We start from the raw sequence: 24,988 nt of genomic DNA, 5'->3' as shown, positions 1-24,988 counted from the left end.
ACACATGTCAACAGGGTTTTTAATATAGCTTCCACCAAAATCAGCAGTCTCTTTCCCATTGTACTTCCCATTTTCTGTACCCTTTTAAAAAAAAGAATAGTGGGAATAGCACCCACTACAGCTGGATTTCTAAGAGGCATCTTTTTTTTATTTAAAAAAAAAAAAAAATCAGACATCTGAAAGAAAAGCATTTATAAGATTTAACGGGGACTAAATAGAGGAATAAATAGTCAATCTTCATAGCAAAGGAAGATTATCTGTAGATTGCCATCCAGCTACCATGGCACTAAGACCTCTGATTTTCCATACATATCCTGAAAACCAACAAAGCACTCAGGAGTTAAAATCTGAAGATACAAAAATCTAATGCAGATCATCAAATCTAAAGTGAGTTAAGAGTCACAAAATAATATTCTACTGGAATGCCAACTAACTGCTAGGGTGATGAATGCAAGGTAGGACATTATACACATGACAGTGTAAGAAATCTAAACTACCCATCATAGCAAATTCTAAATTAACTATTTCCATTCAAGAAAGAAGTCTCAGAACCATTATGAGAAGTCAGCTCAAACCTTACAGTCATCCAAAAGGCAAAGTGATCAAGTTCAAGCCTCTTGATTGCAACCTTCCTTTCCCCAATGCCTTTTATTTGAGGCTGGTGAAAGTGACAACACTGGAAAACATTTACATGTTCTGACATAACCGGGCAGCGGAATAGGGGACAAACCACCACTCTTGAAGCCAATGTCTCACCCACATCGTAGTCCACCCCCCTAGAGCATAACACCCCTTTCAAAGATGCTACAGGACACTGTCACAAGCCTTAGTAAAGCCAGGTGGACAACTTTAACTCCTCCTCCCCCATCCACGAGCTTTGTCATGTTACCATTGACAAGGCAATGCAGCTGGCCAAGCACAAATTTACTTTCGTTCCAGCCGTCTGCCATAGCTAAGCCAGCACCATTTCTACAGCTGGCTAGCACTGCTGCAGCAGCAAGCCAGACAAAGATCAGAACTATATAATTTAGTTTTTAAGGCGTGTGGCATTTTGAGACTGTCCCACAAGACTCAATATCTGCATCGTGTTGGTTCCTAGCATTTATCTGTATCTGGACTAGAGAGCTTCAGCTGTACAACTAAAGCTATGTACATCTTTAGGTTTTACTGTTCGTATTAATTTCACACCTAGGATTCCTCACCGTGGATATAATTACAGTTAAGTCAACCTTCTCTTGCTTGAGTTTATGCAATTGAGGAAAGCATAAGCAGCTATAAAAATACCTGCCTCCACAATAAGGAAAGCCCTGACGTAGTTAACTGCAGTAAAGACTCAGTTCTAACTCAAATACCTAAAATCAGTAAAAAGTTGTGTAAACATGCCTTGCAGAGCCTATGGACTTCATTAAATAGTTTTTAATCATCATTTGGTACAAGCCCAAAAGAGAAAAACGAAACATGGTACTGCTTAATTAATACCCCTTTAAGCAAACACAGCATTAATTTCTTTGAGGAAGATGTGAATTAAAGGACTCCAAAATACATTCAGAGCAATTTTTAAAAAGCAAATGTACAATATATCAACTATTATAACCCAAGCTTTTATTACCTCCCACACTTCACACCAACATACGAGTTTAATGATAAGACACCCACATGCGTGCATGCTTATATATAATTTATGGATAGGGGACCACATTCAATTCTAGTTAAAAGCATTTGGCATTCTAGCACATTATAAAATCCCTTCCTACGCTTGAGAAAGGATACAATGACGATTTCCATAACGGACACCACACTTCATAACGAATTATGTCTAGCACAACACCCACACTAACCAGACAGAACTATAAATTTTCATTTATATAGTCATTACTTCTTTTCAAAGTCTGCCTACTAAGGAGGATAAAGTGACAGGGAAAATGCCAGTTCTACACAACAAAGGGATTAATTTGTACATAAGGTGCAATAATTACAAGTATTTCAGGTTTCCATCTTTAGTAGTTGCCTTATGCTTGTTTGAAGTATGTGCCAAACCACAGTGAAAATTTAATTTAAAATTAATTAACTGTAGAGCTCTAAATATATGCCGAAGCAAACTTTAACACAATTATATGCTTTACGAATTGACTACTGCAATTTGCAAATATGCCAGTTCTTGACATACCAGTAAGATGCTAAAATGACTTTAAAAACTACTTCAAATATCAGAGCATGTCATGAGTTTTAAGTGACTGGTGGTGGTTGTGATGGGGAAAGAGAGTGCAAAACACGGGGAAAAAAAGATGTTATTAAAAAGGCAGGAAGAGAAACACTGTAACAGTGACTGAGGACGCATTATTTTCCAATACACAAACTGCAAAAGCGCACAAGGTTATTTTTTCTTCTTCCAGTGAAAATATTAAGAAGCCAAATGGCAAAGATAAACGTTTTCTATTTAGTGAGAACAAAAATTCCAGAAGTAGCTACAAATTATGTGACAAATCATTAACCTGACTAGACAAACTATATGGGACTGCGTTTAAAACATTTTAATTCTAATTATCTTGAAATTAATTATTAGATTTTATTCTCAAAGTATAATTTTAAATTATTTACCTAAACCTTCATTTCTGAGAGAGTTTTACAAGGAGACAGAGTGCACACCAAGGGAACAGAAAAAACAAAGGAGGAAGAAACAAGACTTAGTCTACTACTTGTTTTCTTCGTATCACTTGATGCACTTTATTTAGTAAACTTACAGAGTCCCAGGAGAGCCCATATTAAACAATGTATTTTCAATTCATGAAGCAGCACTAGCATAAATAGCAAATGTACTCAGACCAGCCACACTCAATAGTTTTCCCAGCATTTGTTCATTTTAACGCTGCAATTAAATCACTCAGTTGCACTAAATGCTGTCACCAGGACTTTGTTTTGCAGCTGCTACAGCAGCTAAAAATTCTTTGTTTGGGAAGCAGTACAACAACTTTTGCAGAACTCAGTACAGGGAAAGTAAATAGATCTCAAAAGGAGGGAAATTTATATAAATCTTCATTAATAAGCAGTTCTAACCAATACAGCATTTATAACAAAAAAAAAAAAAAAAAAGTGACAGCAGACATTGAAAATTAAGTATACAAAAAAAATTAAACAGAACATTAGGCAAGAACAGGAATGTGGCTAATGAGCACATTTTCCATCTATGCTAAAACTAATTCAGGACAACTTTCTTAATTGCAGAAAAGTAAAATGCTGCACTTTCAATTGCATAAAGCCTTTACATAATAAGCAGTTCTCTAACCTAGATTACATGTAATTCCTGTTCAAGAACAACTGTTACAAAAATCAGAGGCTCTATAGCTTCTGTCTATCTCCTGGGCTGCTCTGACCTAGAAGCAGTAAACAACACCTTAAAGACTATATTGTACAGCAAATCCCTAATTTAACTTTTAATAGAAATAACAGCACAAAAAATCCCCAAAAATGAACAACAGAAGCAGTGGTCAAGGAGGAAAAAAACCGCCTGAAAACAGTAAAGATTTCTCCTTAACAAAGTGAGATTATGTGTGTCGGCAAACTCTATTGAGTGATCATCGAATATTACTGAGATGAGTTCAAACCGAAGGCCTACCTCTGCAAACTGCAGTACACAGATGGTAGATTTGTTTTGAGAGCAGATCCAGGTGCTGTTTGAGAGAGACCCTACAGGACTAATGCTGCTTCTAAAAATATCATTCGGTTCTTTTTTTGCCTCCTTCTCCCTCTTGGTCACAGGCAAAATAGTTTAAAGAAGTTGAACAAAAGTCATCTCGATAACTTTCTGATGACAGTCATCTCATTAGTTCTACCAAAATGTTTGGCAACAGAAAAACCCATGGATGATCTCCAGTAAGGTCACTTTGTAGCAATGGAGTCTCCTATTTATTCAAGTATGAAAATGTGTCTGCTTGCACTAGTGCCCAGACTTGCCGTTATTCTCATACTGAATCTGTTTGGTTGGGATATTTTTAAATTAAAAAAAAATTACTCCAGATTTGTTGCTGTTCATTTGTTTCCTTGAGACTAAACTGGATCATTGAGGCAACTCACAGAAGATTTATTTCATCGTATGGAGATACACACTTGAACCAAGACCTCTGTGTGCACATTCTAACACTTAGAGCAGCTCATCATGAACAGCAACAATTCTGTTTCCAGTAAGTTGTCAGCTTTTGAGGACAGAACCTATTTACAATATCCGTAATTTCAAAGGAATTAAGATTCCTCAGTGAAGCTATAACTTTTTGTTAAGTCTGGACTAGGGCTCTGAGAAGCTCTGAAGTCAGCCACGTGCATGTTTGGATGAAAACTCCATGTCTTGGCTCTCCACACTCTGAAATGGAAAAGCAGCGCTCACTTCAGCAGGGTGAGGAAGGAGTGGTTTTGCTTTCATTCCCACTGCTAGAAGAATACCTTGGTCTAACAAGCCTACACAACCTCAACCAAGTGTTGATTTCATGAAGTCCAAAACCATTGTTCAAAACACTTGATATTTCAAATTATCTGACTTTGTAAGCACAGGCCAACTAATTGTCTTCACTGAATTATTAAAAGAAGGAATTTTTATTTTCACTTCTTCCTCTAGGAGATTGCAGGTGATAGAGTTGCAAGCAGCTGCTCCATTTCCTCTGATCAGCTGTTTGAAAAGCGTGTTTCAGATCAATCCCTCTTGTCAGAATTTAGTATATATTCCATATTAGAACATACAGCTTCCTAGCACGTCCTCTGGATAAAGAGAATACCTGTGTTTTCAGCAGTGTACTTCTAGATTTGCAACCAACTACTTTTTCTCCAAGGAGACACTTGCGAACCCAAAGGAATCTTTATGCCATTACCTGTTGGAGAACGGCTTGCAGAGAGCAAGGCCATGGGTCCCTGCAGAAGCTGATTGCAGCCATCTGAGGTAAACAAAGGAATAAACCCAGGGTACAGTTATGCCAAACAACAGACTGTTATGTTAACAAAGAGAGAAACTGAGGTACACAATGGCCTTGATGGTAAAAACAACCTTGGGAAAGGAGGCAGGCCAGAAGAGGGAAGATGTTGTGACATGTCTGAGATGCCACAAGGGGCTGGGATATTATAATGTAGCTTTTTACATGTATCCAATAGATTTGTGAGTAGTATGCATGATTATTGTAGAGTGCTTATATAAGGTGTGATTTCTGTCAATAAAGTTGAAGCTTGCTCTATCATTCACATTGAATCGGCTGCTTGCTTCCTCTGCCCGCCGCAATTACCCAGTACAGGTGCTGTTCATGGTTAGACACATGCGGTTGTATGAATAATTTTTGGGGGTAGTCACTATGTGTCAGAAGCACAATGCCAAATTCTGTTATCAAAGCTGTCATAGGCATCCCAGCTGCTGCACCTGACTGTCAGTCCCCCACAAGATCATAAACAGTTTACCAATACATCCTAGCAAGTACCCTTTGAGCTATTTGTTGTTTCACAGAATCCCAGAATCATCTGGGTTGGAAAAGCCCTTGAAGCTCCTCCAGCCCAACCATAAACCTCCCCCTGACCGTTCCCAACTCCCCCAGATCCCTCAGCGCTGCCTCAGCCCGACTCTTCAACCCCTCCAGGGATCCCGGGGACTCCCCCCTGCCCTGGGCAGCCCATTCCAACGCCCAACAGCCCCTTCTGCACAGAAATCCTTCCTCAGAGCCAGCCTGACCCTGCCCTGGGCAGCTTGAGGCCATTCCCTCGGGGCCTGGCGCTGGGGCCTTGGCTCCAGAGACTCATCCCCCCTCTCTGCCCCCTCCTGGCAGGGAGTTGCAGAGGGCCAGGAGGTCTCCCCTCAGCCTCCTCTTCTCCAGACTGAACCCCCCCAGTTCCCCCAGCCGCTCCCCAGCAGACCTGTGCTCCAGACCCTGCCCCAGCTCCGTTGCCCTTCTCTGGCCACGCTCGAGTCATTCAATGGCCTTTTTGGGGTGAGGGGCCCAAAACTGAACCCCCTCAGCGAGGGGCAGCCTCACCAGTGCCCAGCACAGGGGTAAGATCTTTACATTTCAAAAGTTGCCTATTACTATGTTTTCATATCAGTTATATTTTAGAACATCTGAAATTCTGAAAGAACAATTTCCTGTATATGCTGATTTGTCATGCACATCATCATAGCTTGCTGGACCCTGCTCTACAGAAATCCAATGGAGTTTCAAACACTGTACTTTGAAAATAATTATGTCCTCTGTTTAGTAAAACTGTTTTCTTTAGACTTATTTTGTTCCATTTGCCACACTCCTCTGTAGGAAACAGCACTTAACACAAAAGACCTAAGTGTTCGCAGCTGACAACAAAAATACAAGTTCTTCACAGGATTATTTAAATCTCTAGATAACAAGAAATTCTGAAATTGCATCTTAAACTTTAAGCTCTTTCATCTGAAAGCTGTCATGTACAGCCTCAGGACCGAAAGTGGCAGGGGACACTTTATCACAATATTTCCATCAGACATCAAGGTACTGCACATATGTTGTACCACATGATACACCTGGTTTATAACTGGAAGGCTACACCATCCTCCTTCTTCAAATGCTTAAATATTGTGACTTTACATTTGTTCTAACTGTGGTTTTCTGATAGTTTTCAACATCATGGTTTTTAAAAAAACCCACACTCCACCTGTTATACGAGGAAAAATTAAATGCTCCTGTATTTCCTGTACTTTCCCCAGCACTGGACACTCTGAAGGTTCAGCTGGACAGGGTCCTGAGCCATCTTCTCTAGACCAGGCTTTTGCCAAGAAAGATTGAACCAGATGATCCATGAGGTCCCTTCCAACCTGGTATTTTATGATTCCTCCATCACTGTAAATTACAGAGCATCATCAAGGAGTGCCACTTCTTCCCTACAATCATTCGGTACCTTTGCTAAAGCTACTGAGCTCCAAGTGTAGGCTCTCATCTAGAAAGATTTCCGCTGAAGCTGCTGGGATGCTGCACAAGCATACAATGTGATAACCACACCCCACAACCAGCACCATGACCAGTTTGAAAGCCAGAAATACATGTCCTTTGCCACGCAGAGCAATAGGAAGACTTTTACACCACACATCCTAGAATCTGCCGTTGTCATCTATGTGTAAGGGCAATTCTCAGGGTCTGTTCTCTTTTGAGAAAGAACTGCATAGCTTCAGATATGTTTACACAAAAACTTCAAAAGCAAAGTATTCAGAGACTAATGTAAAACCAGCTTATGCAGCTGGAAAGAAGACAAGCCTTCAGGCACGCAGCCTCTAGTTAAATTTCTGTTTAAAGAAATTACATGTTCCTTTGCCAGTCCAAAATAAAAGTTTGTAAGCCTGATAACTGTAATACAGGATTTTCCTTGAGAATACAGAGGAAAAAAATACCTAAGACAGTTCTCAGTAAATGATTCACTTCTCATATATTTTACTGGGTAATCCTTCTCCCCACTTTTTCTGAATTTCACTTCACAAAGCAATGCATTCAGGCAGGTATTACATGACTGCTACAGTAAGAATCAGTTGCGAAAGAGGTACTTTTTGCCTGCAAAGTCCTAGTTCATTTATGCCCTAATTCAGATTGGCTGAAAAATCGTTTGTTCTAAAGGCTCAAAAGAATTTATAAATCCACCTTTCCCCAAGGGTTCAAACCTAGCTATATGACAGACATCTCAGGGTTTCTAATGGTTAAACTTATCTAATGTAAAACTAGGACTTATGTACTGACAATACACTCTGATTGCAGAGCAGTGCAAATTCAGTTACTACAGATGGAGCAGTTGAGGGTCCTGGCAGTCCCACACACAGCCTCTCCTGAGCCTCAGCAACAGGAGGAAGGGTGGGCACATATGCCTGCATTTTGCAGGAGTTATAACAGGATTGTAGAACAAGAACTTCTCCATTTAATAAAAAAGGCAAGACTTCAGTTTCCCACTCCCCAATTCCCTAAAATAAGAGAAAGGAGGGAAAGAAAACAAAAATCCTGAAGAAAATGGAAAAAAAGCAAACACCGGTGTGAGCCATGCCTGATGCCTCTTCCTAAAACCCTTGAGCCACAGCACTTGCTGTGAGTTTCCACCAGGACATCTCACTTGTGTAGGCTCTGCCTGCTCTAGACAGAAATGACACAGGACAGTGATTGCAGGTGTCATAGTTGAAAGAAGATGACCCAGTGCAGAACGTTCTCTTGACAGCCCTGTGCATCCCATTACAATTACCATGTGTCCTAGAAATGGGGTTTCTGATGAATGTCTGCACATTTTAGGCATACTCTTCACCAGAAGTGAAGTGCAAAACAGATCTGGGAAGTTAACCCTAAATACCTTGTTGAAACCTTAACAATAAGTGCCAGATGAAGCTGACCCGAGAGACTACTGATGTCTTTCACCCTCAAGACCTGTATGCTGAACCAGACACATGTTTAAAACTTCAAGTCCTACAACAACTGTTTAACACACAAGTAAGACTCATGTACATCCATGGCAGAAATAAATGGACTTAAACTCATTTTTAAGGTTAGCCACAGCATAAAGTCATCTCACTTAATGTGAAGGTTTCATGTGAACCAAGACCAATGGGAAAGTAAAAATTTTCAGTTCAGACTGAGATTACAGGTCTGTATGTCTATCAGTTACAGATTCTCAAAATGCTGAGCAAAAATCCAAAATATCAGCAGGATTGGCAAGAAATTTAGTCTTTTAATTCCTTTAGAAGGAATTATTCCAGAGTTAGACTCATTCTGAAATTTTTCATTTAGACAGAAAACCTTGTCCTGTTCCCGACCACAATTCTCTTATGAAACCTAGTTTCGAATTTATTACCTCCACTATTCAGCAGAAGAGCGACAAGGTCTTAACTCTGTCATTATTAATATCCACAACAGGAAGACAAGGTTTGGATGTTGGCCAAGAAAAATCTGTCCATTGAATTGCAGCAGTTCCCCTGATAACAGTCTACTTCAAACCTCACAAAATGCTCCAAAATGAGTGGGAAAAACAGCAATGCTTGACACACACAAAAAAAGATATACTATCCAGAGACTGATCTAGAAAGGCCGAACATGAAAGCATTTGTTTAACATGCTAACTAAAAATAACGTGCAAGAGCTTGTCAGATCAGTATGCTCACCATTTTGCATGAGCAAGCCCCTAATGATATCCCAACAAAAGAAGTTTGTTTACCATTAACTTCTTTGTATATACATTCACCTCAAGAACGTTTTTATGTTCACAACAGTGACTTACATACAGGCAAGGGCTTTCACGTCAGCCCAATCATAGCTGAGTTAAAGGGATAACAGAGTCATCCTCCTCCCTACATCTACTCTGCCTTCCAGCTCCACACCATCCCTATTCCTTCTATCTTAAAGGACAGAAACACAAGATGGAAACGATCAAAAGACAATATGGGAAACATGCAACAAAAGCTTTGCTTCTGTGCCTTCCTCTTCAGCTTCTCATCCATCTAGTCTTTCCATTACATTCACAGTGAAAGAGATACAGGTATAAACTAATAAAACTAAGCATTATAAAACTAAAATATTTGTTGATGGAAGTTTAAATGCATATAGCTGTATTCCAGCTATAGTGCTGGTAACTGAATTCATATTGCAGGATCCTAGTAAAATGGTTAGAGAAATTTTCCTTTGGGTGCCATCAACAAAGTCTTTCAGCTCTCTCCGAAGGTTAAATTCTTGGAAGCTGTGCCACCTGAAGATGGTTCAGGTAGCACGCACATGGTGTTACACTTTGCATACATCTCCATTCTTCCAACTGCAGTAACCGGTCTAATGAAAAATACGTCTCTCTACAAACCTCCCCTTCATAGATCATCATGACGATGATACCACCACCACAACTTCACAGATGTTCTTACAGGACTCAAAGACCTGCAGGAATGCCATCATTTCAACTGCCAGCAGCAAAGCATCCTTAGCACAGCAGACACCAGCAAAATGCCATTTCATCCCACTTGCTTCAGCCCTTCCCCCACAGCACAGGAGAGGCAGAATGATCAAGGCTAAGCTTTGCCATTAAGCCTGTCCTAATGTGGCTGCACCCTCCTAGTCAGCAGCCCGCCATGCACAAAAGTAGCAGGCCACCTAGATCTGAACCATGTCCCCTGACCTGTGAGAGTTAGAGCCATCAACCAGATGCTGACTGACAGCTTGTCAGGAGCACGACTCTGGATTTGATGCAAATTCAAAATCCCCCCCAAAAAATCAAATTACCGAGAAGCAAGAAAAAAGGCACACTTTCCTGTAAGAAAAATAATCTAATTTCCATGTAATAAAGAAATTTATTTTTCAATAATGGAAATCCATTCTTTTCACCAGGATGTCTATTCCTAGGTGCCACATTTTTTTCTTGTTAATAGTATTTTTCTTTCCCCAAAGTGAGTCACTCTGGAAAATGTCACTTGCTTGAAAGAGTAAAATTGACAAACAAACCCAACTGTCATGAAAATTAATGTTCACTGTTCTATATTACAACTACCACATACTGATAACTTAAACTTCAATCAGAAAAGAAAAGTTCCAAATTACTCAACAATAGTAACTGGCTTCAGGACAAGGAAACAAAATTTAAATCTGCAACTGTTAAAATACTTTCTACTAGTACATTGCTAAGCACATGATCTGTTTGGCTTTGCTCTAATTTGGCTGGGAAGTCTTTCGCAGAAAGACGGAAAATGTTTTTGATGGCTTGTTCAAAAGGAAAAATAGCCATTTATCAGGTTATGTAAAAACCTCATACTTGCGTTGGAAACTACAGTTTGGCAGAACACATTTAATTACCGCTGGCTCTTCTAGAACATTAAGTAAAAAATAACTATGTTATAATCGCATTAAGGGTTTGCCTTTGTTGGTTTAAGACAAAGATTTTAGTCAAAGGCCTCATTAAATCTTAGATCATTCTTCGCAGATCTTAGCTCTTCCATGGTCTACAAAAACAAGGAAGTACAGTTATAATCCACAGAAACAAAAGAAAGATGGAAAGACTTCCAAGCATTTTTATGCTCAGACACAAAGAGGAACATTTTCCCTCTCAAAAATTGTTCATTAGAAACTATAGGTGTTGAAATGAGATTATTTGTGAAATCAACCCTCAAAATCAAACACTTCAGTCCATATAGGCAATATTGTAAATATGTGCTCTTAAGTACACACCCAACAAGGCTCAAGTGAAAAAATACTGTGAGCCACAATCAGATGGAGTGTGGCTTCAGCAAGGTTGTACTAACTCAAAATTACATAATTCATTATAGCCAAAATTTGCATAGTATGCCCACTCATCCTCCAAAATATTTTTGTCTCACTCTATGTAAATTCAATGTACTCTTTGCATACTGACCACAATTAGGAAAACACACTACACAACTGACTTAAAAACTATGTTGCACAGGAAAACAAAAATTATAGTTTTATGATCACAGTCAAGGATGAAAGTTTCTGTATGAACCTGCAGAACTGCAAATTGTGAACTACAGGTGTCCTAATGCACACAAATATTTTTATTACAGATTAATCAGATTCAAGTGTTCACCTGATTTTGAGTTTTGGCACCAGTGAAAGTTTTGCTTTTGTAATATGCTTACATCTTGCTTCATTTCCCTCAGAGACCCTGTAAAACCTACCACAGCCATCATATCCTAAAAGCACAGTATTCCTTATATATTCAACAGCCAGAATGACATCCTTCTACTTGCATTAACGACTTAGTTAGCAAGGTAGTTAATTATCCACCTCCTTCTGGACAGGTTCTAAGCATTGGAAAGATAACTACCACTTTCTGCAAGGAACATTCTTGTCTTGTAAGTACCAGTATTAAATAAGAGTTCATTTGCAAGTTGCTTATGTGAACTATTCTTTATATTTAAACGTTGCATTTGAGTAAACTGACATCACAGATTAAGGCTATACTCATACCAAATGGATATACTAGATCCAATCTGTTATGTAAATTAAAATGTCTAGTGCTGATTGGAAAACCATAAACTCTGCTGTATCTGCAAGATGTATACTTAGGAAGTTCTGCTGCGTTAATTTAAGGATTTAATTGAAGGATTTAATGCAATTAACAGGCAAGCAAACTCACTGCTCCTTTTGTCCACTTAAGTGACAGACGTTGCCTCCCTCATCTCCCAGCCATGTATGATTACGTCCCGAACTGTGAAAATGTACTCTTCAGTTTTTTATTTTTAAATTCCACTCCCTTTCCAAGGCAAGGGCTGTTTTAATTTATTTTAAGCTTTCAAGTAATCTCTCTTCTCTCCTAACAAAATTATTGGTAAGGTAAATAAAACTGTTTCAGAACTTGAACTAATTTGATCATGACACGATACTTTCACAACTGACCTGTACTGCTCCCATCAATAGTTCATTCTATGCCTAACATAATAGACATCATATGAATACTCATCTTTCACCTTGTATATGTTAAAAAAAAAAACTTGCCAGACTTCAGGATTGAAGGAAGGGGTTACAGATTTTTTCACTGCAGATACGCTAAAATCCATTATCACTTATTTTGGGGAAGGAGCAGAAAGTTAAAGGTGAAAGGGAACAGTGAACTAAACAGAAAGCACAAAGACACACTTTCAGCTTCCCCACGTCACCTATAACGCCTAAATAATAAAATAATAAATAAAAAATGCAAAATAACATGGCAACTTTATAGTCCGCAGCATAGCCTTTGGATTCCTTCAGTCTTTACAGATGTAGCCAATAATTTAAAAACAAAACTTAACAGAAGGGTGTTGAAGCAGAAGTGCACTTGCCAGCCAGGAGGCAAAGCAACTCCCCTGCTATGCTGAGCCAGGGCCGTGGTTAATCTGAATGACCTGATGTCCAAACACTGCCACCCCAAAAGGTGTTACAGCAGAATCCGGCAGGAGGACAAAGGGAAACCAGTTAATGTGTAATTTAATAACAAATGCATCTTTAGATTAATTTAATCCATTATCAGACCTGAAAATCAGATTTTGACACAGAGCATTAAGAAGGAAAAAGAATCTGATGTGCTTTATCAGTGTTGCTCACCCTGACCTGAAACGCAGCTCAGTTTCTCCTCTCCATTCACATTTCAACCCAAGGGACCTGACAGTAATCAGAGATCAAGTGCAAACCCATTCATAACGTGGGATTAGTGCATTTGAAACCAAAGAGACCATCCTTTTTTCCTGAACTACTAAGCCAATTTCATCAGAAAATGTGCAGGAGAACACATCCTGAGCTGCAGGTATTTTCCAAATTATGAATAACCACCTTATGGAGTTTTAAGTCACCGATGTTTATTAAATTTAATATCTAGTTTTAGTGAAACAAACCCCACCCTTTCACTCACATATTAACTCTACATATGCTGTATCTACCATCCAAAAGTTTAAGATCTGTTAATGAGAAGCACCGTGGCCTACTGGAAGAACATGCTGAACCTGATAATTTTAATTCCCAGATTTTGGTCCATTTTTTAGATGGCATGGTCAAGCCTCTATCATTTGCAATATGTTAAAAAAATAAAGTGAAAATAACGGTGTTTATAATATTTTTAAAGCATTTTCACATTTATTGCTAAAATAAATGCTATGTAAGAGATCAACACTGTTGTTGACACTGGATTATAAGGTGAAGAGGTACTGATTTCTTAACACCCCCTGGCTGAAATTTACAGGACTAAGAAAAACTCAAGTATGAGTTTTTATTGGTTTGGTGTTTTTTAATAACTGATTATTGACATTTTGCAATTATAAATTTTGTCTTTATCTCAGTTTTAAATTCTGTAATTCTCTAGAGCTAACAAGAGTTTGGAAAGCATGAAATGACTCCTTTTCACCCACATAAAATTCCTTTTTCCTAGCCCTAGTCCTTGCAAGCTTTACAATACATCAGCCTTATTCTTGGTTTCCTTTAACAATTTCCCCTGAAGAATTAAAGAAGAAAAATCATTTTTGAGCCAATAAGTTTTTTTGTTTTGTTTTTTTTTTATTTTTTATGATGGGTTATTTGAAGCTGCTCAGGTTTTGGAGTATCAGGATAAATGTCAGGGAGATAAATCACCAACACACCTCGTGAAACTTGCTGCAACACTCTCAGTAAACAAGCTGGAACATATGGTTACAATTATGATTTGTATGACCACAGAAATCAGAAGCTGTAGTCACGAACCACAGCCTCACCATGCTATGTACTGTACATACTCAGCGATGGTCCCTACCCTAAACAGCTTACAATCAACATACAGGGCAAGAGACAGAGAGGGGCGGACAGAGAGAAGAGGCAATAATTAGTCAGCACAGCAGCAGAGCTCCCAGCACACCACCCGCCTAGGCAGAGGCCTTACGGAAGAGTTAAGAACATATAAGCCTTGAGAATGTTTAGTGGGAAGTATTTTGTCACGGCTGTAAGGGTGCAGCGGCAGGAGCCAAGGGTGCCCAGGAGCGTCTGCCTCTCCAGAGGAAAAGAAAAAAAAAACCTACCGTTTGCTCCCTGCAAATGTGTAAGACTGTCCAGAGTCAATGGAAGACTTTCAAGAATTATCAAGCCCAGGGCCTTACAGTACAAATTGATCTTTTGGGAAAGATGCTTTGCTATGATTGGCATCAGCATCCAAGGGGTCCCGGAGTGAAAGTTCATACTACCTGACGAGCTAGTTCTAAATCACTTGTGGTTTACTATAAAAAACACATTGCTGAAGCTTACAAAACAGATCACGAATTTCTAAAATAATTTGTGATTGAATGCCCCAAGAGTTTGGGGGACCTGGGGCCAAGGCATGCTACCAGAAGTGCTACTGCTGTGTAACTGTTCTATACTCTCGCACCATTCAAAACCACAAAGATAACTTAGATTTCAAGGAAGACAAAAAACACAACACAGTGTATGTCAAAGGAAGCAGGTAAAACCTTGACAGTGAACACATCTCTGGCCTGCAGAGATCTATGCCAGAGGCAATGTTTTTCTGTGCTACTGTGACTGAGACAGAAGATGAGTTTTATCTTGCGAAAAAAGGCAACCAAGACTCTCAAAGGGGACATTCAGGCACTGCTCTGACATTAGTTCAACCTAACTTCAAACCAGCTTCTACGGTCCTCAGAGCACCAAAGCACAGGTTTCGGTCAGGATGAAGCTGCTCTAGAACCCAGCTTGCTGGGCAGCTCTTGCAGACTGAGACTGACACAGCTACACCACTATTAATACTCAACTACTTACTCTCAAAGAGCATGTGCCTGACCTGCAGCCACATGTTTTGCTTCAGTTCAGCCACATCTTTAGAGAAACTAAGGGAAAGGTTAAAGATCTGGACACTATCTAAATCTCCACATTCAGGCAGGTCAAAATGCCACGATTACAGCGACAAGCGGGTAACGCTGTTACGGACTGTAAGCAAGAAAGAAGATGAACAGATGGAACCTGGAAACATGTCTCAGATCTACATTTTCATTACGGTGAGCATGAACGGGCAATTAAACATTGACTAAGCACCAGGGAGTTAGACAAGGTTGTAGTTATGTAGCAGATCATACACCAGATGTGTGACACATCACAAAAAGGCTCTGGAAGGGAGAAACAACTAGCTGAAATATCTGTTAGTAGAAGGAAACCTTGATAGAATCATAAGAAATAACAGATCGTTGGTAGCTTTTTGTGTCTCTCTACTTTGACATGTTTCAATCTAGACAGTACAAATCAGGCTACGTAAAATTGAAGGAAAAGGTTAATGTAAAACACTAAATATGAATAAAGAGTTTTCTCTTAAAGATAACCATGCAAATGGTCCTACTAACCAAAAAAAATAGGAATAAGCTAAGTATATATGTCACAGATGTACAACACAGGTCATCAGATGCCTTTGATATGCCATCAATCACATTAATGCTGAATGACATGACGCAGAATGAAGTATACACTTACATGACAGAAAGTCACTAATGGTCAGGAATGTTTGTCTAGTTCCGAACAGAGTACAGACATGAGAAAATGAGTCACCATTGACCACTATACATTGAATTATGCAATATATATTAATGCTACAACAGTACATTTGTGGACCAGATTACTTATGATGATTGCTTAGATGATTAATGAAGATGAATCTGGCTACTGCCTTTTCATTAGTTTCTTACAGGTACAACATTGCATCCATTACATCTATGAACATCTAAACAGCACAAACAAAGTCAATTAGATCTGTAGTAACTCCTGAGGACTGCAAGACGCATTGAAGTGTTGGGGTTTTTAATAACAAGTTATCAAGTGGATCAACTATTTCAAATGAAACCATTTTAAAAATTGACTTATTTTTCAATAGTCTTGAGTAGCACTATTATTTTCCTGTCTTAGCATATCACCTGTTTGGCAGTTCCTCACTGTAACATGAATTTTATTTTGCAAGAAAAAAAAAAGACTAATTAAAAAGTTCTGCTTGCCCACAAAAAGTTTTCTCAACTTGATTAACCGTGGACCATGAACTGACAAATGCTAATAATACTTCAAAAAAAGAGAAGAGTATTTAAAACCAACAACAAAAAAAATTTTTTGAAGGTAAGTTGGTTCAATGTACCTTGTGAACCAAGAAAAACAAATTTCTAATATATTACATCTAATCTCTAGTGCCATGAACATCTATGTCATTTATGCCTTCACAACACATCAACAACATAGTACCACATCTAGCAGCACTTTACAATTATTTTGCACAGCTACAGAAAGACTGCAAAGGCAAGGCGAAGTTGACTCAGTATAGAAGAATGTCCTTTACAAAGTTACAAATATCATTATTTCTCCCCTCATTCCAACCCAAACTTTCTTTATTTAACTACTGGAGGATAACATAATTGGCAATACCATTCTAATCAAGGCATTTTATGTGCAGGATGGAGAAAGGTACTTGTACACAGAAAACTTGCACACAGTCAGAGGCCAAACCAAGGAGAAGTACATTGTGTGAGGATGTTGGCTGTATAGTTTCAGGGTTAAGGAGACTCATGAGAGGAAAAAAAATAGGCTATGAAGGATAAGAAGCAGGAGAAGGTTAACTGTGGGAAAGGGTAAACTTCTGTTCATATTGTGTATAATTATCACGCCTGCTGAATCACAAGGAAGGAAAGGGGAGGTGGATTTAAAATACTGTGCTTATATTAGTTTGTTGATCTACTGCTGCTGTGCAAGTCACTGCAAAATAGGCATAACAATAGATGGTAATGTAGATGATCATGGTATCAAGTTAAATGGTTTCAAATTAACAAGTACAATCATTATTTTTAGGCCTCGAAATTTCATATGAAAAATAAATGCTTTTTAAAACCAAGCTCCTACCTCTTTTCAACATAACTGAGCAACATAAAAGTGAATTTTCAATTCTTCCATTCTTCTTTCAATTCTTACCCAGTAGCGATTACAAAATACACAAAACTAACAAACACAATACAGAAATCATGTCTAAGTTTTCCACATCTGTTCCATAACAGAGTATGTTATGGAACTTGCTTCCGTTCCATAACAGAGTATGAATTTGTGTTGCTGTCTTCTAATCTGTATTGCTCTCTACTCTGTACCTGATTCTGTATAAAACAAAGAATTGCAAAGGACTTAAGAGTTATTATGGATGGGCAAATACATAATTTACTCTACCAATTCTATTGTGTCTACGTTTCATCTATAGTCCAAGATTGTATATAGGCAAATAATCAGACATAAAAAACATTAACCAACTGTTTGAGCAAACTGAAAAAATATTTCTATTTCCTAACAGGATGTCATACTTATTTTCCCCTTTCCCAGGCAGGTCATTAAAAAGCCCTTCACAAAGGCTTTTTTATTCTAAGCTTTATATGAAGATACTTAATTCACTGGGAGAAGAGATGGCACTTAAGGTACTCATGAAAGGCAAGAAAGTAAGTGTAGGAGTATCCCAAGAGTGTTGTTAAGAGAATGGTTCAAGAGGAGCGAAGGGGGTGGAAGTGCAGGAAGAGATAAGAACAGACGTAGGCTGAGACCTTAAGAGTTTGCATTAAGAAATGCAAACTTGATATACAAGAAGAAAAAAATCATGGGCAGATAGGATATCAGATGACCTACAGAGGAAGGCAGGAGCAGTGGCAATTCGGATGGACTTTATGAATCAATGAAGTAATCACAAAAGGAAAAAAGCTGTTTTGCCTTTGGCAGCACTAAGGCAGAAAGACGCTCCAGAGTAATTAAAGAGATCAGAAACAAGAAGAATAAAAGGTAAGCAGAGGTATCAAAACATCCAGTGAGAACTGCTCCCCAGTCACAAGCAAAAGTACAAACCACATACCGAAAACTGCTTTGGATAGACATTTTAAGAGCAAATTTCTCTAGCAGTTGAAAAGAAGGAAGAGAATGTACCTGTTGGGACTCTCTAATAAAAAGGTTGCAAGGGACAATTTAATTAATTTCTCAGTTTAAATAAACTGCAAACCAAGTGACTGTTTCCTGACGCATTTACGTTATGGGCACAACCCAAGCATGGCAGTGGTCTACCCCTGAGCATATAAACTGGAAACCTGGAAGGAGATGTGTGTTCCAGCAGCACATTGAGCTGTGTGCAACCTCATCTTACACAACAGCAGCGATGCGTTCAGCTGCACCGAGTTACAGAGACATGCTCTTTTACTGCCTCCATGAGGAGATCCATGTGCACTGCCACAGACTCGAAAATATTTTCTGGCAGACAACTTGCGGCCTGAACTTTAATATCCCCTGGGGATGCTGCCAGTGAATGGATTTCACAAAAGAGCAAAATAAATAGTATCAGTTTTAACAGCAATTGACTTGCAAAGTGTTACTCAGTTTAATCAGGGAAAAAGACAATAACATATACCTTTACTGTTAGCGATGTATTTTATTTTATTCTTATGATATGGAAGAGAAAAACCTTTAGGAAGAATTTTTATATGTAATACGCACAGCAATAAAACACATCTGGTGTGGGAAAGAGAGTTGCCACCAACTAAAACACAGTATAACAAACGTGAGAACCCTTCTTCTTAAAAAATGGCATCAGGTCTTTCATATTCTTCAGGCAATATTTCTCTATAGCAAACAGTCCACGCACAAAAGAGTCAGAATCTAGTCATACTATTCAGGAAAAAACATTAGCCAACCTACTGGGAAAGTCATACACTACAATGTGTTACAAAAATTCCTATCTAGGTCACTCCTTTATGCCACAGAATCCTTGAGACTTGAAAGGGGCCTCCTGAGACCACCTAGTCCAACCTTCTGCTCACGCAGAGCCACAGAACAGGTAACCACATCCACTGATTAAGTATAAAGAATAAAATATGCATGTAAAAGTATTTCTTACAATTTTAAGCTGTAAGTAACTCGAAGCACTATTTTTTTGCTTGTTTAGGTTTATTTAATGTCTCAATAAAAGAAAAATAGGGACTAAGTGCTACTTTTACCATGTGCTGTCCTGCAGGTATCCCTGCAGTGCCTGCACATGTAATTCCTTCAGATTCTAACACAACTCAAGAGGGACCACACACAATTACAATCCGAGCAGGCCTATGGAAGCTTTTCTATACTGAGCATGTACACTGGTATCACTTGTTGAAAAAGAAATGGGCTACAGGTGTGTTTGTAAGAGAGATCACATGAAGGCAATACTTCATAAGGTTTGAAATCTAGTTTATAGAAAATAAGACTCACTTGCCACCCCAGATGCAATTCCATAAAGTAGTCCTCCTCCATCTGTTTGCTGCTGAAAGACATGGGTCCCTGGAGGAGGGCTTCTTTCTTGTCTAATGAAATTATATAGTAAAGTTTTCACAAGTCTGCTGGTGTATGGGAGACTGAAAAGAAAAAGAAAAGCGCTTTAGTTGACTCACAACTTGAAGAAACTGGCACAACAAAGCCCAGGAAGGGTACAAAGGCTGGTGTTTGGCATTAAAGACAGACAGTAACTCTCTCAGTGCTGAGCACACTGAGAAAGGGAACGAAATGCAGTCTTGCCCACACAAACCTGCACTGCCTGCAGGAGTGCTCTGCAGGAGTATCTTCAACAGCAGCATCATGGAAACTACTTTGTGTTTTCTTTTTCCAACAGTACTTTTAAATCAATCATTAAATCTGTGGAAAAGTATTCTTTTACCTCAAGACACAACTGGAGAAGTATTTATGCTAGGGATAGAAACACTGTATTGCTCAGTTTTCCCTCCATGTTTTGGTTAGGTAGAACAGGTAACAGTTTTTCTCTGTGCTACAACCTCCCACCCAATACTTTTGTCTGTGTGTGAGGCTGAGGACAATCTGCAAAGACCAATGGAACACCTGACCTCCCATTAGTGATTCTGACAGATGCAAGTAAGATTTCCTAGATTTAAATAAAAGGTTACAGTATTTCCACAACTGAGAGGGATTTCCAAAGAAGTAATCAGTTGGTTCCCATTCCGGTATGATGTAGAGGTGAACAGAGCAGGGCTATGTGGCGGTGAACTCCAGTCCCCTCTAACCAGAACCCGTCCAACTCTTCACATGACACTGGGTTCCCAACGACCAAATTCCCACCCCTCTCTCCAGAGGCCAAGTACCGGCTATTCCCAACTCAGAACTCTTTGACTACCTATTACCTCTTCTCCCAAACATGCCCCGTTTTGCCTCAAACCCTCAATTCCTTCAGTCCAGAGATTTAAGTACCACCAAACCCCACAAACACTGAGGCTCTACCCCTCTTCTGCCTCCAGTTGCTCTGCTCACATACTGCAGGAGCCTGCCCTGTGCTTCCCCCTCTCCCTGCCTGTCATCCCAGAGCAGTATCTCTTACACCTAGTAAAATTTTCAGAAAACCAGACAATAGATAAATTCACTAAAAATCTGCCTGCATGGAATTTAAAGTTGAAAGAAGATGAATGGCAGCCTGATTAAAATGCATATAAGCCACCATGACACAGCATTTAAACAAAATAACTTACTCGCTGGAGCAAGTGGTGTTACTCACATGACCGAGTTCACCACCTGCTAAGTACTTCCACTGTTGCAGCTTAAAACTCAGTGTAGCAACTATTTGCAAACTTGCAAGGGGCTTCTATGTATCTGTACTGCAAGAAGGCTCATTAGCATTTCTGAGGTACATGGATTCTCTAGACTGCAGTGTTACAGAAAAAGACCCACAGCTGAATCAAAAAGTCTATCCTGAAAAGTAAAACCTGTTTTAAGCTAATGAAATTACCCTCAAAAAAATGAAGATGGCTTTCACAACAGTTTTACTGAATTCCGGGCTGTGAGATTTAAATCTGAAACCCTCCAACAGCCTTTACAAATATTTGCTTCTTTGTTCTTTTTTCTTTTTGGCAGAACAAGCTCACTGTCTTCTGTTTTCAAGTACAGCCTAAATGAGCAATCAGAAGCATTTGTTTTGCCATTAGTTACCACCTCAGAACACAACATACCATCGACCATGCATCAGGTATTTGTGAATGATGCTCGCTCGTAGAATTTCTTTGTGGAATAACTGGCAGGAGAGGAAGACTATGAGAGTTGTCACAGCTTCCAAAGAAATGCTGTATGTAATATCTCTGCAGGAAAAAAAGAAAAATTGATAAAGATTAATCAACTGGGTTTGTTTACAAGCTGACTTCCAAGAACACTTGGCAGCTTCACCTGAAGTTATACATGTTTAGCACAGCGGTTTCAACTGGGAACATGTAAACAACAAAATCAAAAAACCCAGAATCACTTCATAACAACAATGGGTTGTTTTTCTTAAGAGAGGCTTTTTCTTTTTTTTTTTTTTTTTTTAATATGCCAAGACACTGTAAAAACACTGAGGTATTGCCCAGAACATTCCAGCTGCAATTTTCAGACTACATGCTAAAAATAATAAATATATCACAAAAGTGTGTTCTTTGTTCTGTGAAATAAAATTGTCACAAACTCATCATGCTGTCAGAGAAATGTCCAGCTAGACAAACACAGCTCCATCTGCCAGGAAAAGTAGATCCCTAAGAAAGGAATATAATACACAAACACTAGTTCAAGTGTAAGAAATGCTCTGGATATCTACATACAGTTATTCAGTTTCAAATGGTATTTTTGAGGTAAGCAAATTCTAAAATTGCAAGACATTACAGCCAATCCCAACGAATGTGCTGTAATGATTAAATACTGAGATCACACAGTTCAGCAAAGTTCATTAAGTTAAGGTTAATTAGGAAGAGCTGTGGAGCAAAATGGATGAGAGAGATATCCACTATTTGGGATACCTTGTGCTTTCTGTTCCCACCTATGCCTATAATGACTTTGTTACACATCTTGTTTTCAAAAGGGGGAGAAAAATAGCATTTGCCTCCTTAATTAGTAATAAGATACCTTTTAAAAACAAATGAAAGTCCTTGGACATTAGAAATCCATTAGAAGGACTGTTACTAAGTACTTTTGATGTTTCACGCACTGTTATTATATTTCATTTCCACAGTACACTTCATAATGCAGTATCATTAAGTTACTACAGGTGTACAGCTTCAATTATTAAGGTTCTTTTACCTCAGAGCTACTGGAAATTCAGAATCTATTTATACTTGTCAATTCCAAAGATTTTATAGTATCTCTACAAAATTTTTTTTTTAAATTTAAAAAAACCCAGCATCAATGTGTGTTAAAGTAATGATGCTAAGTTTTCTTTGTTATAATTGTCACCTTCAAAAATTACATTCCTAAAACAAGTGTAAACATAAAACAAAGTGCTCTTTCAATTAATGACACCTTAAAAACTGCAGTGCAATCTCCCTTGAAACACAATAACCAAAGGAAAGACTGGCTGGAGTAAAACTCCTCATTAGTCTCAGTATCAGAACTTGTGGTCTTCACCAAAATGAACCGGATTGCATTTTGAAGTCAGTTTGATTTTTAGCACCCGCAAATAATTTAATATTCTCCAATGGGTTGCTAGAAATACTGTAAATAACAGGCGTTACTGTAAAGCATGAGAAGAGTTTCATTTCACTGTGTATAGACAGCTTAAGTTAAGCTCTTCTGCAGTAGCTCCAGGCCAGAGTTTCTGAGCAAAGACAGTGCTTGTTACTTGCTCAATGTCAAGAGCAAACTGGAATCACAATTTCCTGGATTGCAGTCCACACAACCATACTACCTCCAACAAAAAATGTTTTTGAAAGTGAAGGTTATGAAAACTGTTTTTATTTTCTCTGACATAGCTGAAGTATTTGAATATGTAACATTTTAAGTCACAGGTCAGGAAGGGACGTACTGCTTGAATAATATTCTTCCTTAAAATCATGAAGTACATCTTAATTACTTTTAGGTTTTGTGAGTTACATGATTTTTTGCCCACTACTGAGGAAGTCAGCCAGTGCAAATGCTGATAATTAGATCAGGCCAGAGGTTACACTGTGATCTGGTTCCACTGCAAATTCACCTCAGCCAGAAACAAGGCTGAGCTAGGAACAGCTCCCACTCCCTCTCCAAAACAGTGATGCTTTGCAAGCCACCACCCACATGTGTCCCAGGCAAAGCAAGGAGGACCAATATATAATCAAATACTACAGGTTTAGCCACCAGCAAAAAAAATAGTTTTCTATCAAAATAAAAACACCACCTTGAAAAGAAAAAACTTTTTAGTTATAGAAGAAAAAAAATAAATCAGAAGCTTATCATTACCAAGGCTGAGAATATAAGAACAATGTCTTCAACCCTGAGCTGATGAATAAGAAGGCTAACTTCAAGACACACTACAACATCCACTGAATCACTGCTGAGAGGAAACAAGTTTTAGAGTCTACTATACTTTTTCTCCATTTCAATCATTCATTCATTTATTTTTTATGACAAACCATACAAGTGGTATAGCAAATCTGAGAAGACATTACGAAATCCTCTATTTTTGTAAGATTCAGTGTAAAGAAATAAAAAGGTTACAGTAATATAGTAATTTCTTTTTTTAAAAAAATCTACTTTCAATACACTTATATAACTCTGAAAGAAAAAAAAAAACAGAAAGAAAAATAAACTCATGCAGCTCTTGTTAGTGAGTTGTTCCAATTTTCTTGCTCTTCAACATCCAGTTAGGGTACATTTAACTGCAGAAATAGTCCACTCAGCCTGTAGAATCTGTTCAAATTAAATCTGCTCTGACATAAACACAACCAGAGTCCTGATATCTGGGGTAACCTCTCAGCTACAGTCATCCTTAACTTATCAGCACAAGGATAAAACTCCAGAGCACAATTATTTTCGCCACCAAGGGTCAAATGTAGTTTTCTGAAACTCAAGCATTTCTAAAGGGTCACAAGAAGTACGAGGAACCTCTTTTAACTTCAAAGAAAATACTGTTTATTTATATTGAGAGACTATAGAATGAGGGGTTTGGTCTTCAATTTTTAATTTTTTTTTTTATTCAAAGCTATCAGTCATACAGAACAACTTTACATGGAATTTATGCTGATCTCCAACTTCCTCTGAAAACTGTTTGCTTGCAGATAAGGAGGAAACTAGAAATAATGAACTCATGTATCAATCACATGTCAAAATTATTTAGCTATTTATTTCAGAAAACCAGAACTGCATTATGTTTTGAGTTTCTGTGGTTTTTTTTTCCCTTCCCAAGTGTCTTATAAAACAACTAAAAAATCCACAAAACTCAGATAACGCTCATGTCCCATGTAAATGGACTTCATAGAGCAATGTACCAAAGTATACACAGGGCTTTTTCAATTTTTTTTTTGTTTCTTCTGGATTTTCTCTCTTGGAGATTTCAACAGTTACTCTCACTTAATTTTTCCCTTTTTCTCTCTCTCCTTCCCCCTGGAGGATATATTTCCCTATCAGGTAGACAAGCTAACAGATATTATTCTTTTGACCCTCTCAGGATGTTCTTTCATGAGGGAATAATCTGGAATAGACTGAACTGTAGAAATCATGGCAATTGTTTCTCTCCTGCAAGTAGCTGTCCTCCTTCGTATCACATTTCTTACACAGTGACACAAAGCAAGCGCCTATTTCTTTAACCAGATGGAATAGGT

At 38.5% G+C, this 24,988-nt stretch overlaps 1 protein-coding gene across 2 annotated transcripts in view; it reads right to left on the bottom strand.

The window, feature by feature from the left end:
• Positions 1 to 24,988, bottom strand: part of DYM (dymeclin) — a 229,417-nt gene that overhangs the window by 157,207 nt on the left and 47,222 nt on the right. For both annotated transcript variants that reach the window (XM_074931919.1, XM_074931918.1), the window contains 2 exons: positions 21,404 to 21,529; positions 19,665 to 19,807 (listed from right to left, as the gene is read on the bottom strand). In XM_074931919.1, coding sequence (XP_074788020.1) covers positions 19,665 to 19,807; positions 21,404 to 21,529 — 269 coding nt within the window. The remainder of the gene's footprint in view (positions 1 to 19,664; positions 19,808 to 21,403; positions 21,530 to 24,988) is intronic.

The sequence above is a fragment of the Athene noctua genome, chromosome Z (genome assembly GCF_965140245.1).
Source record: "Athene noctua chromosome Z, bAthNoc1.hap1.1, whole genome shotgun sequence".
Classification (NCBI taxonomy): Eukaryota; Metazoa; Chordata; class Aves; order Strigiformes; family Strigidae; genus Athene; species Athene noctua.
The sequence above is the reverse complement of the archived record's forward strand: the minus strand, read 5'-3'. Positions and strand labels throughout refer to the sequence as shown.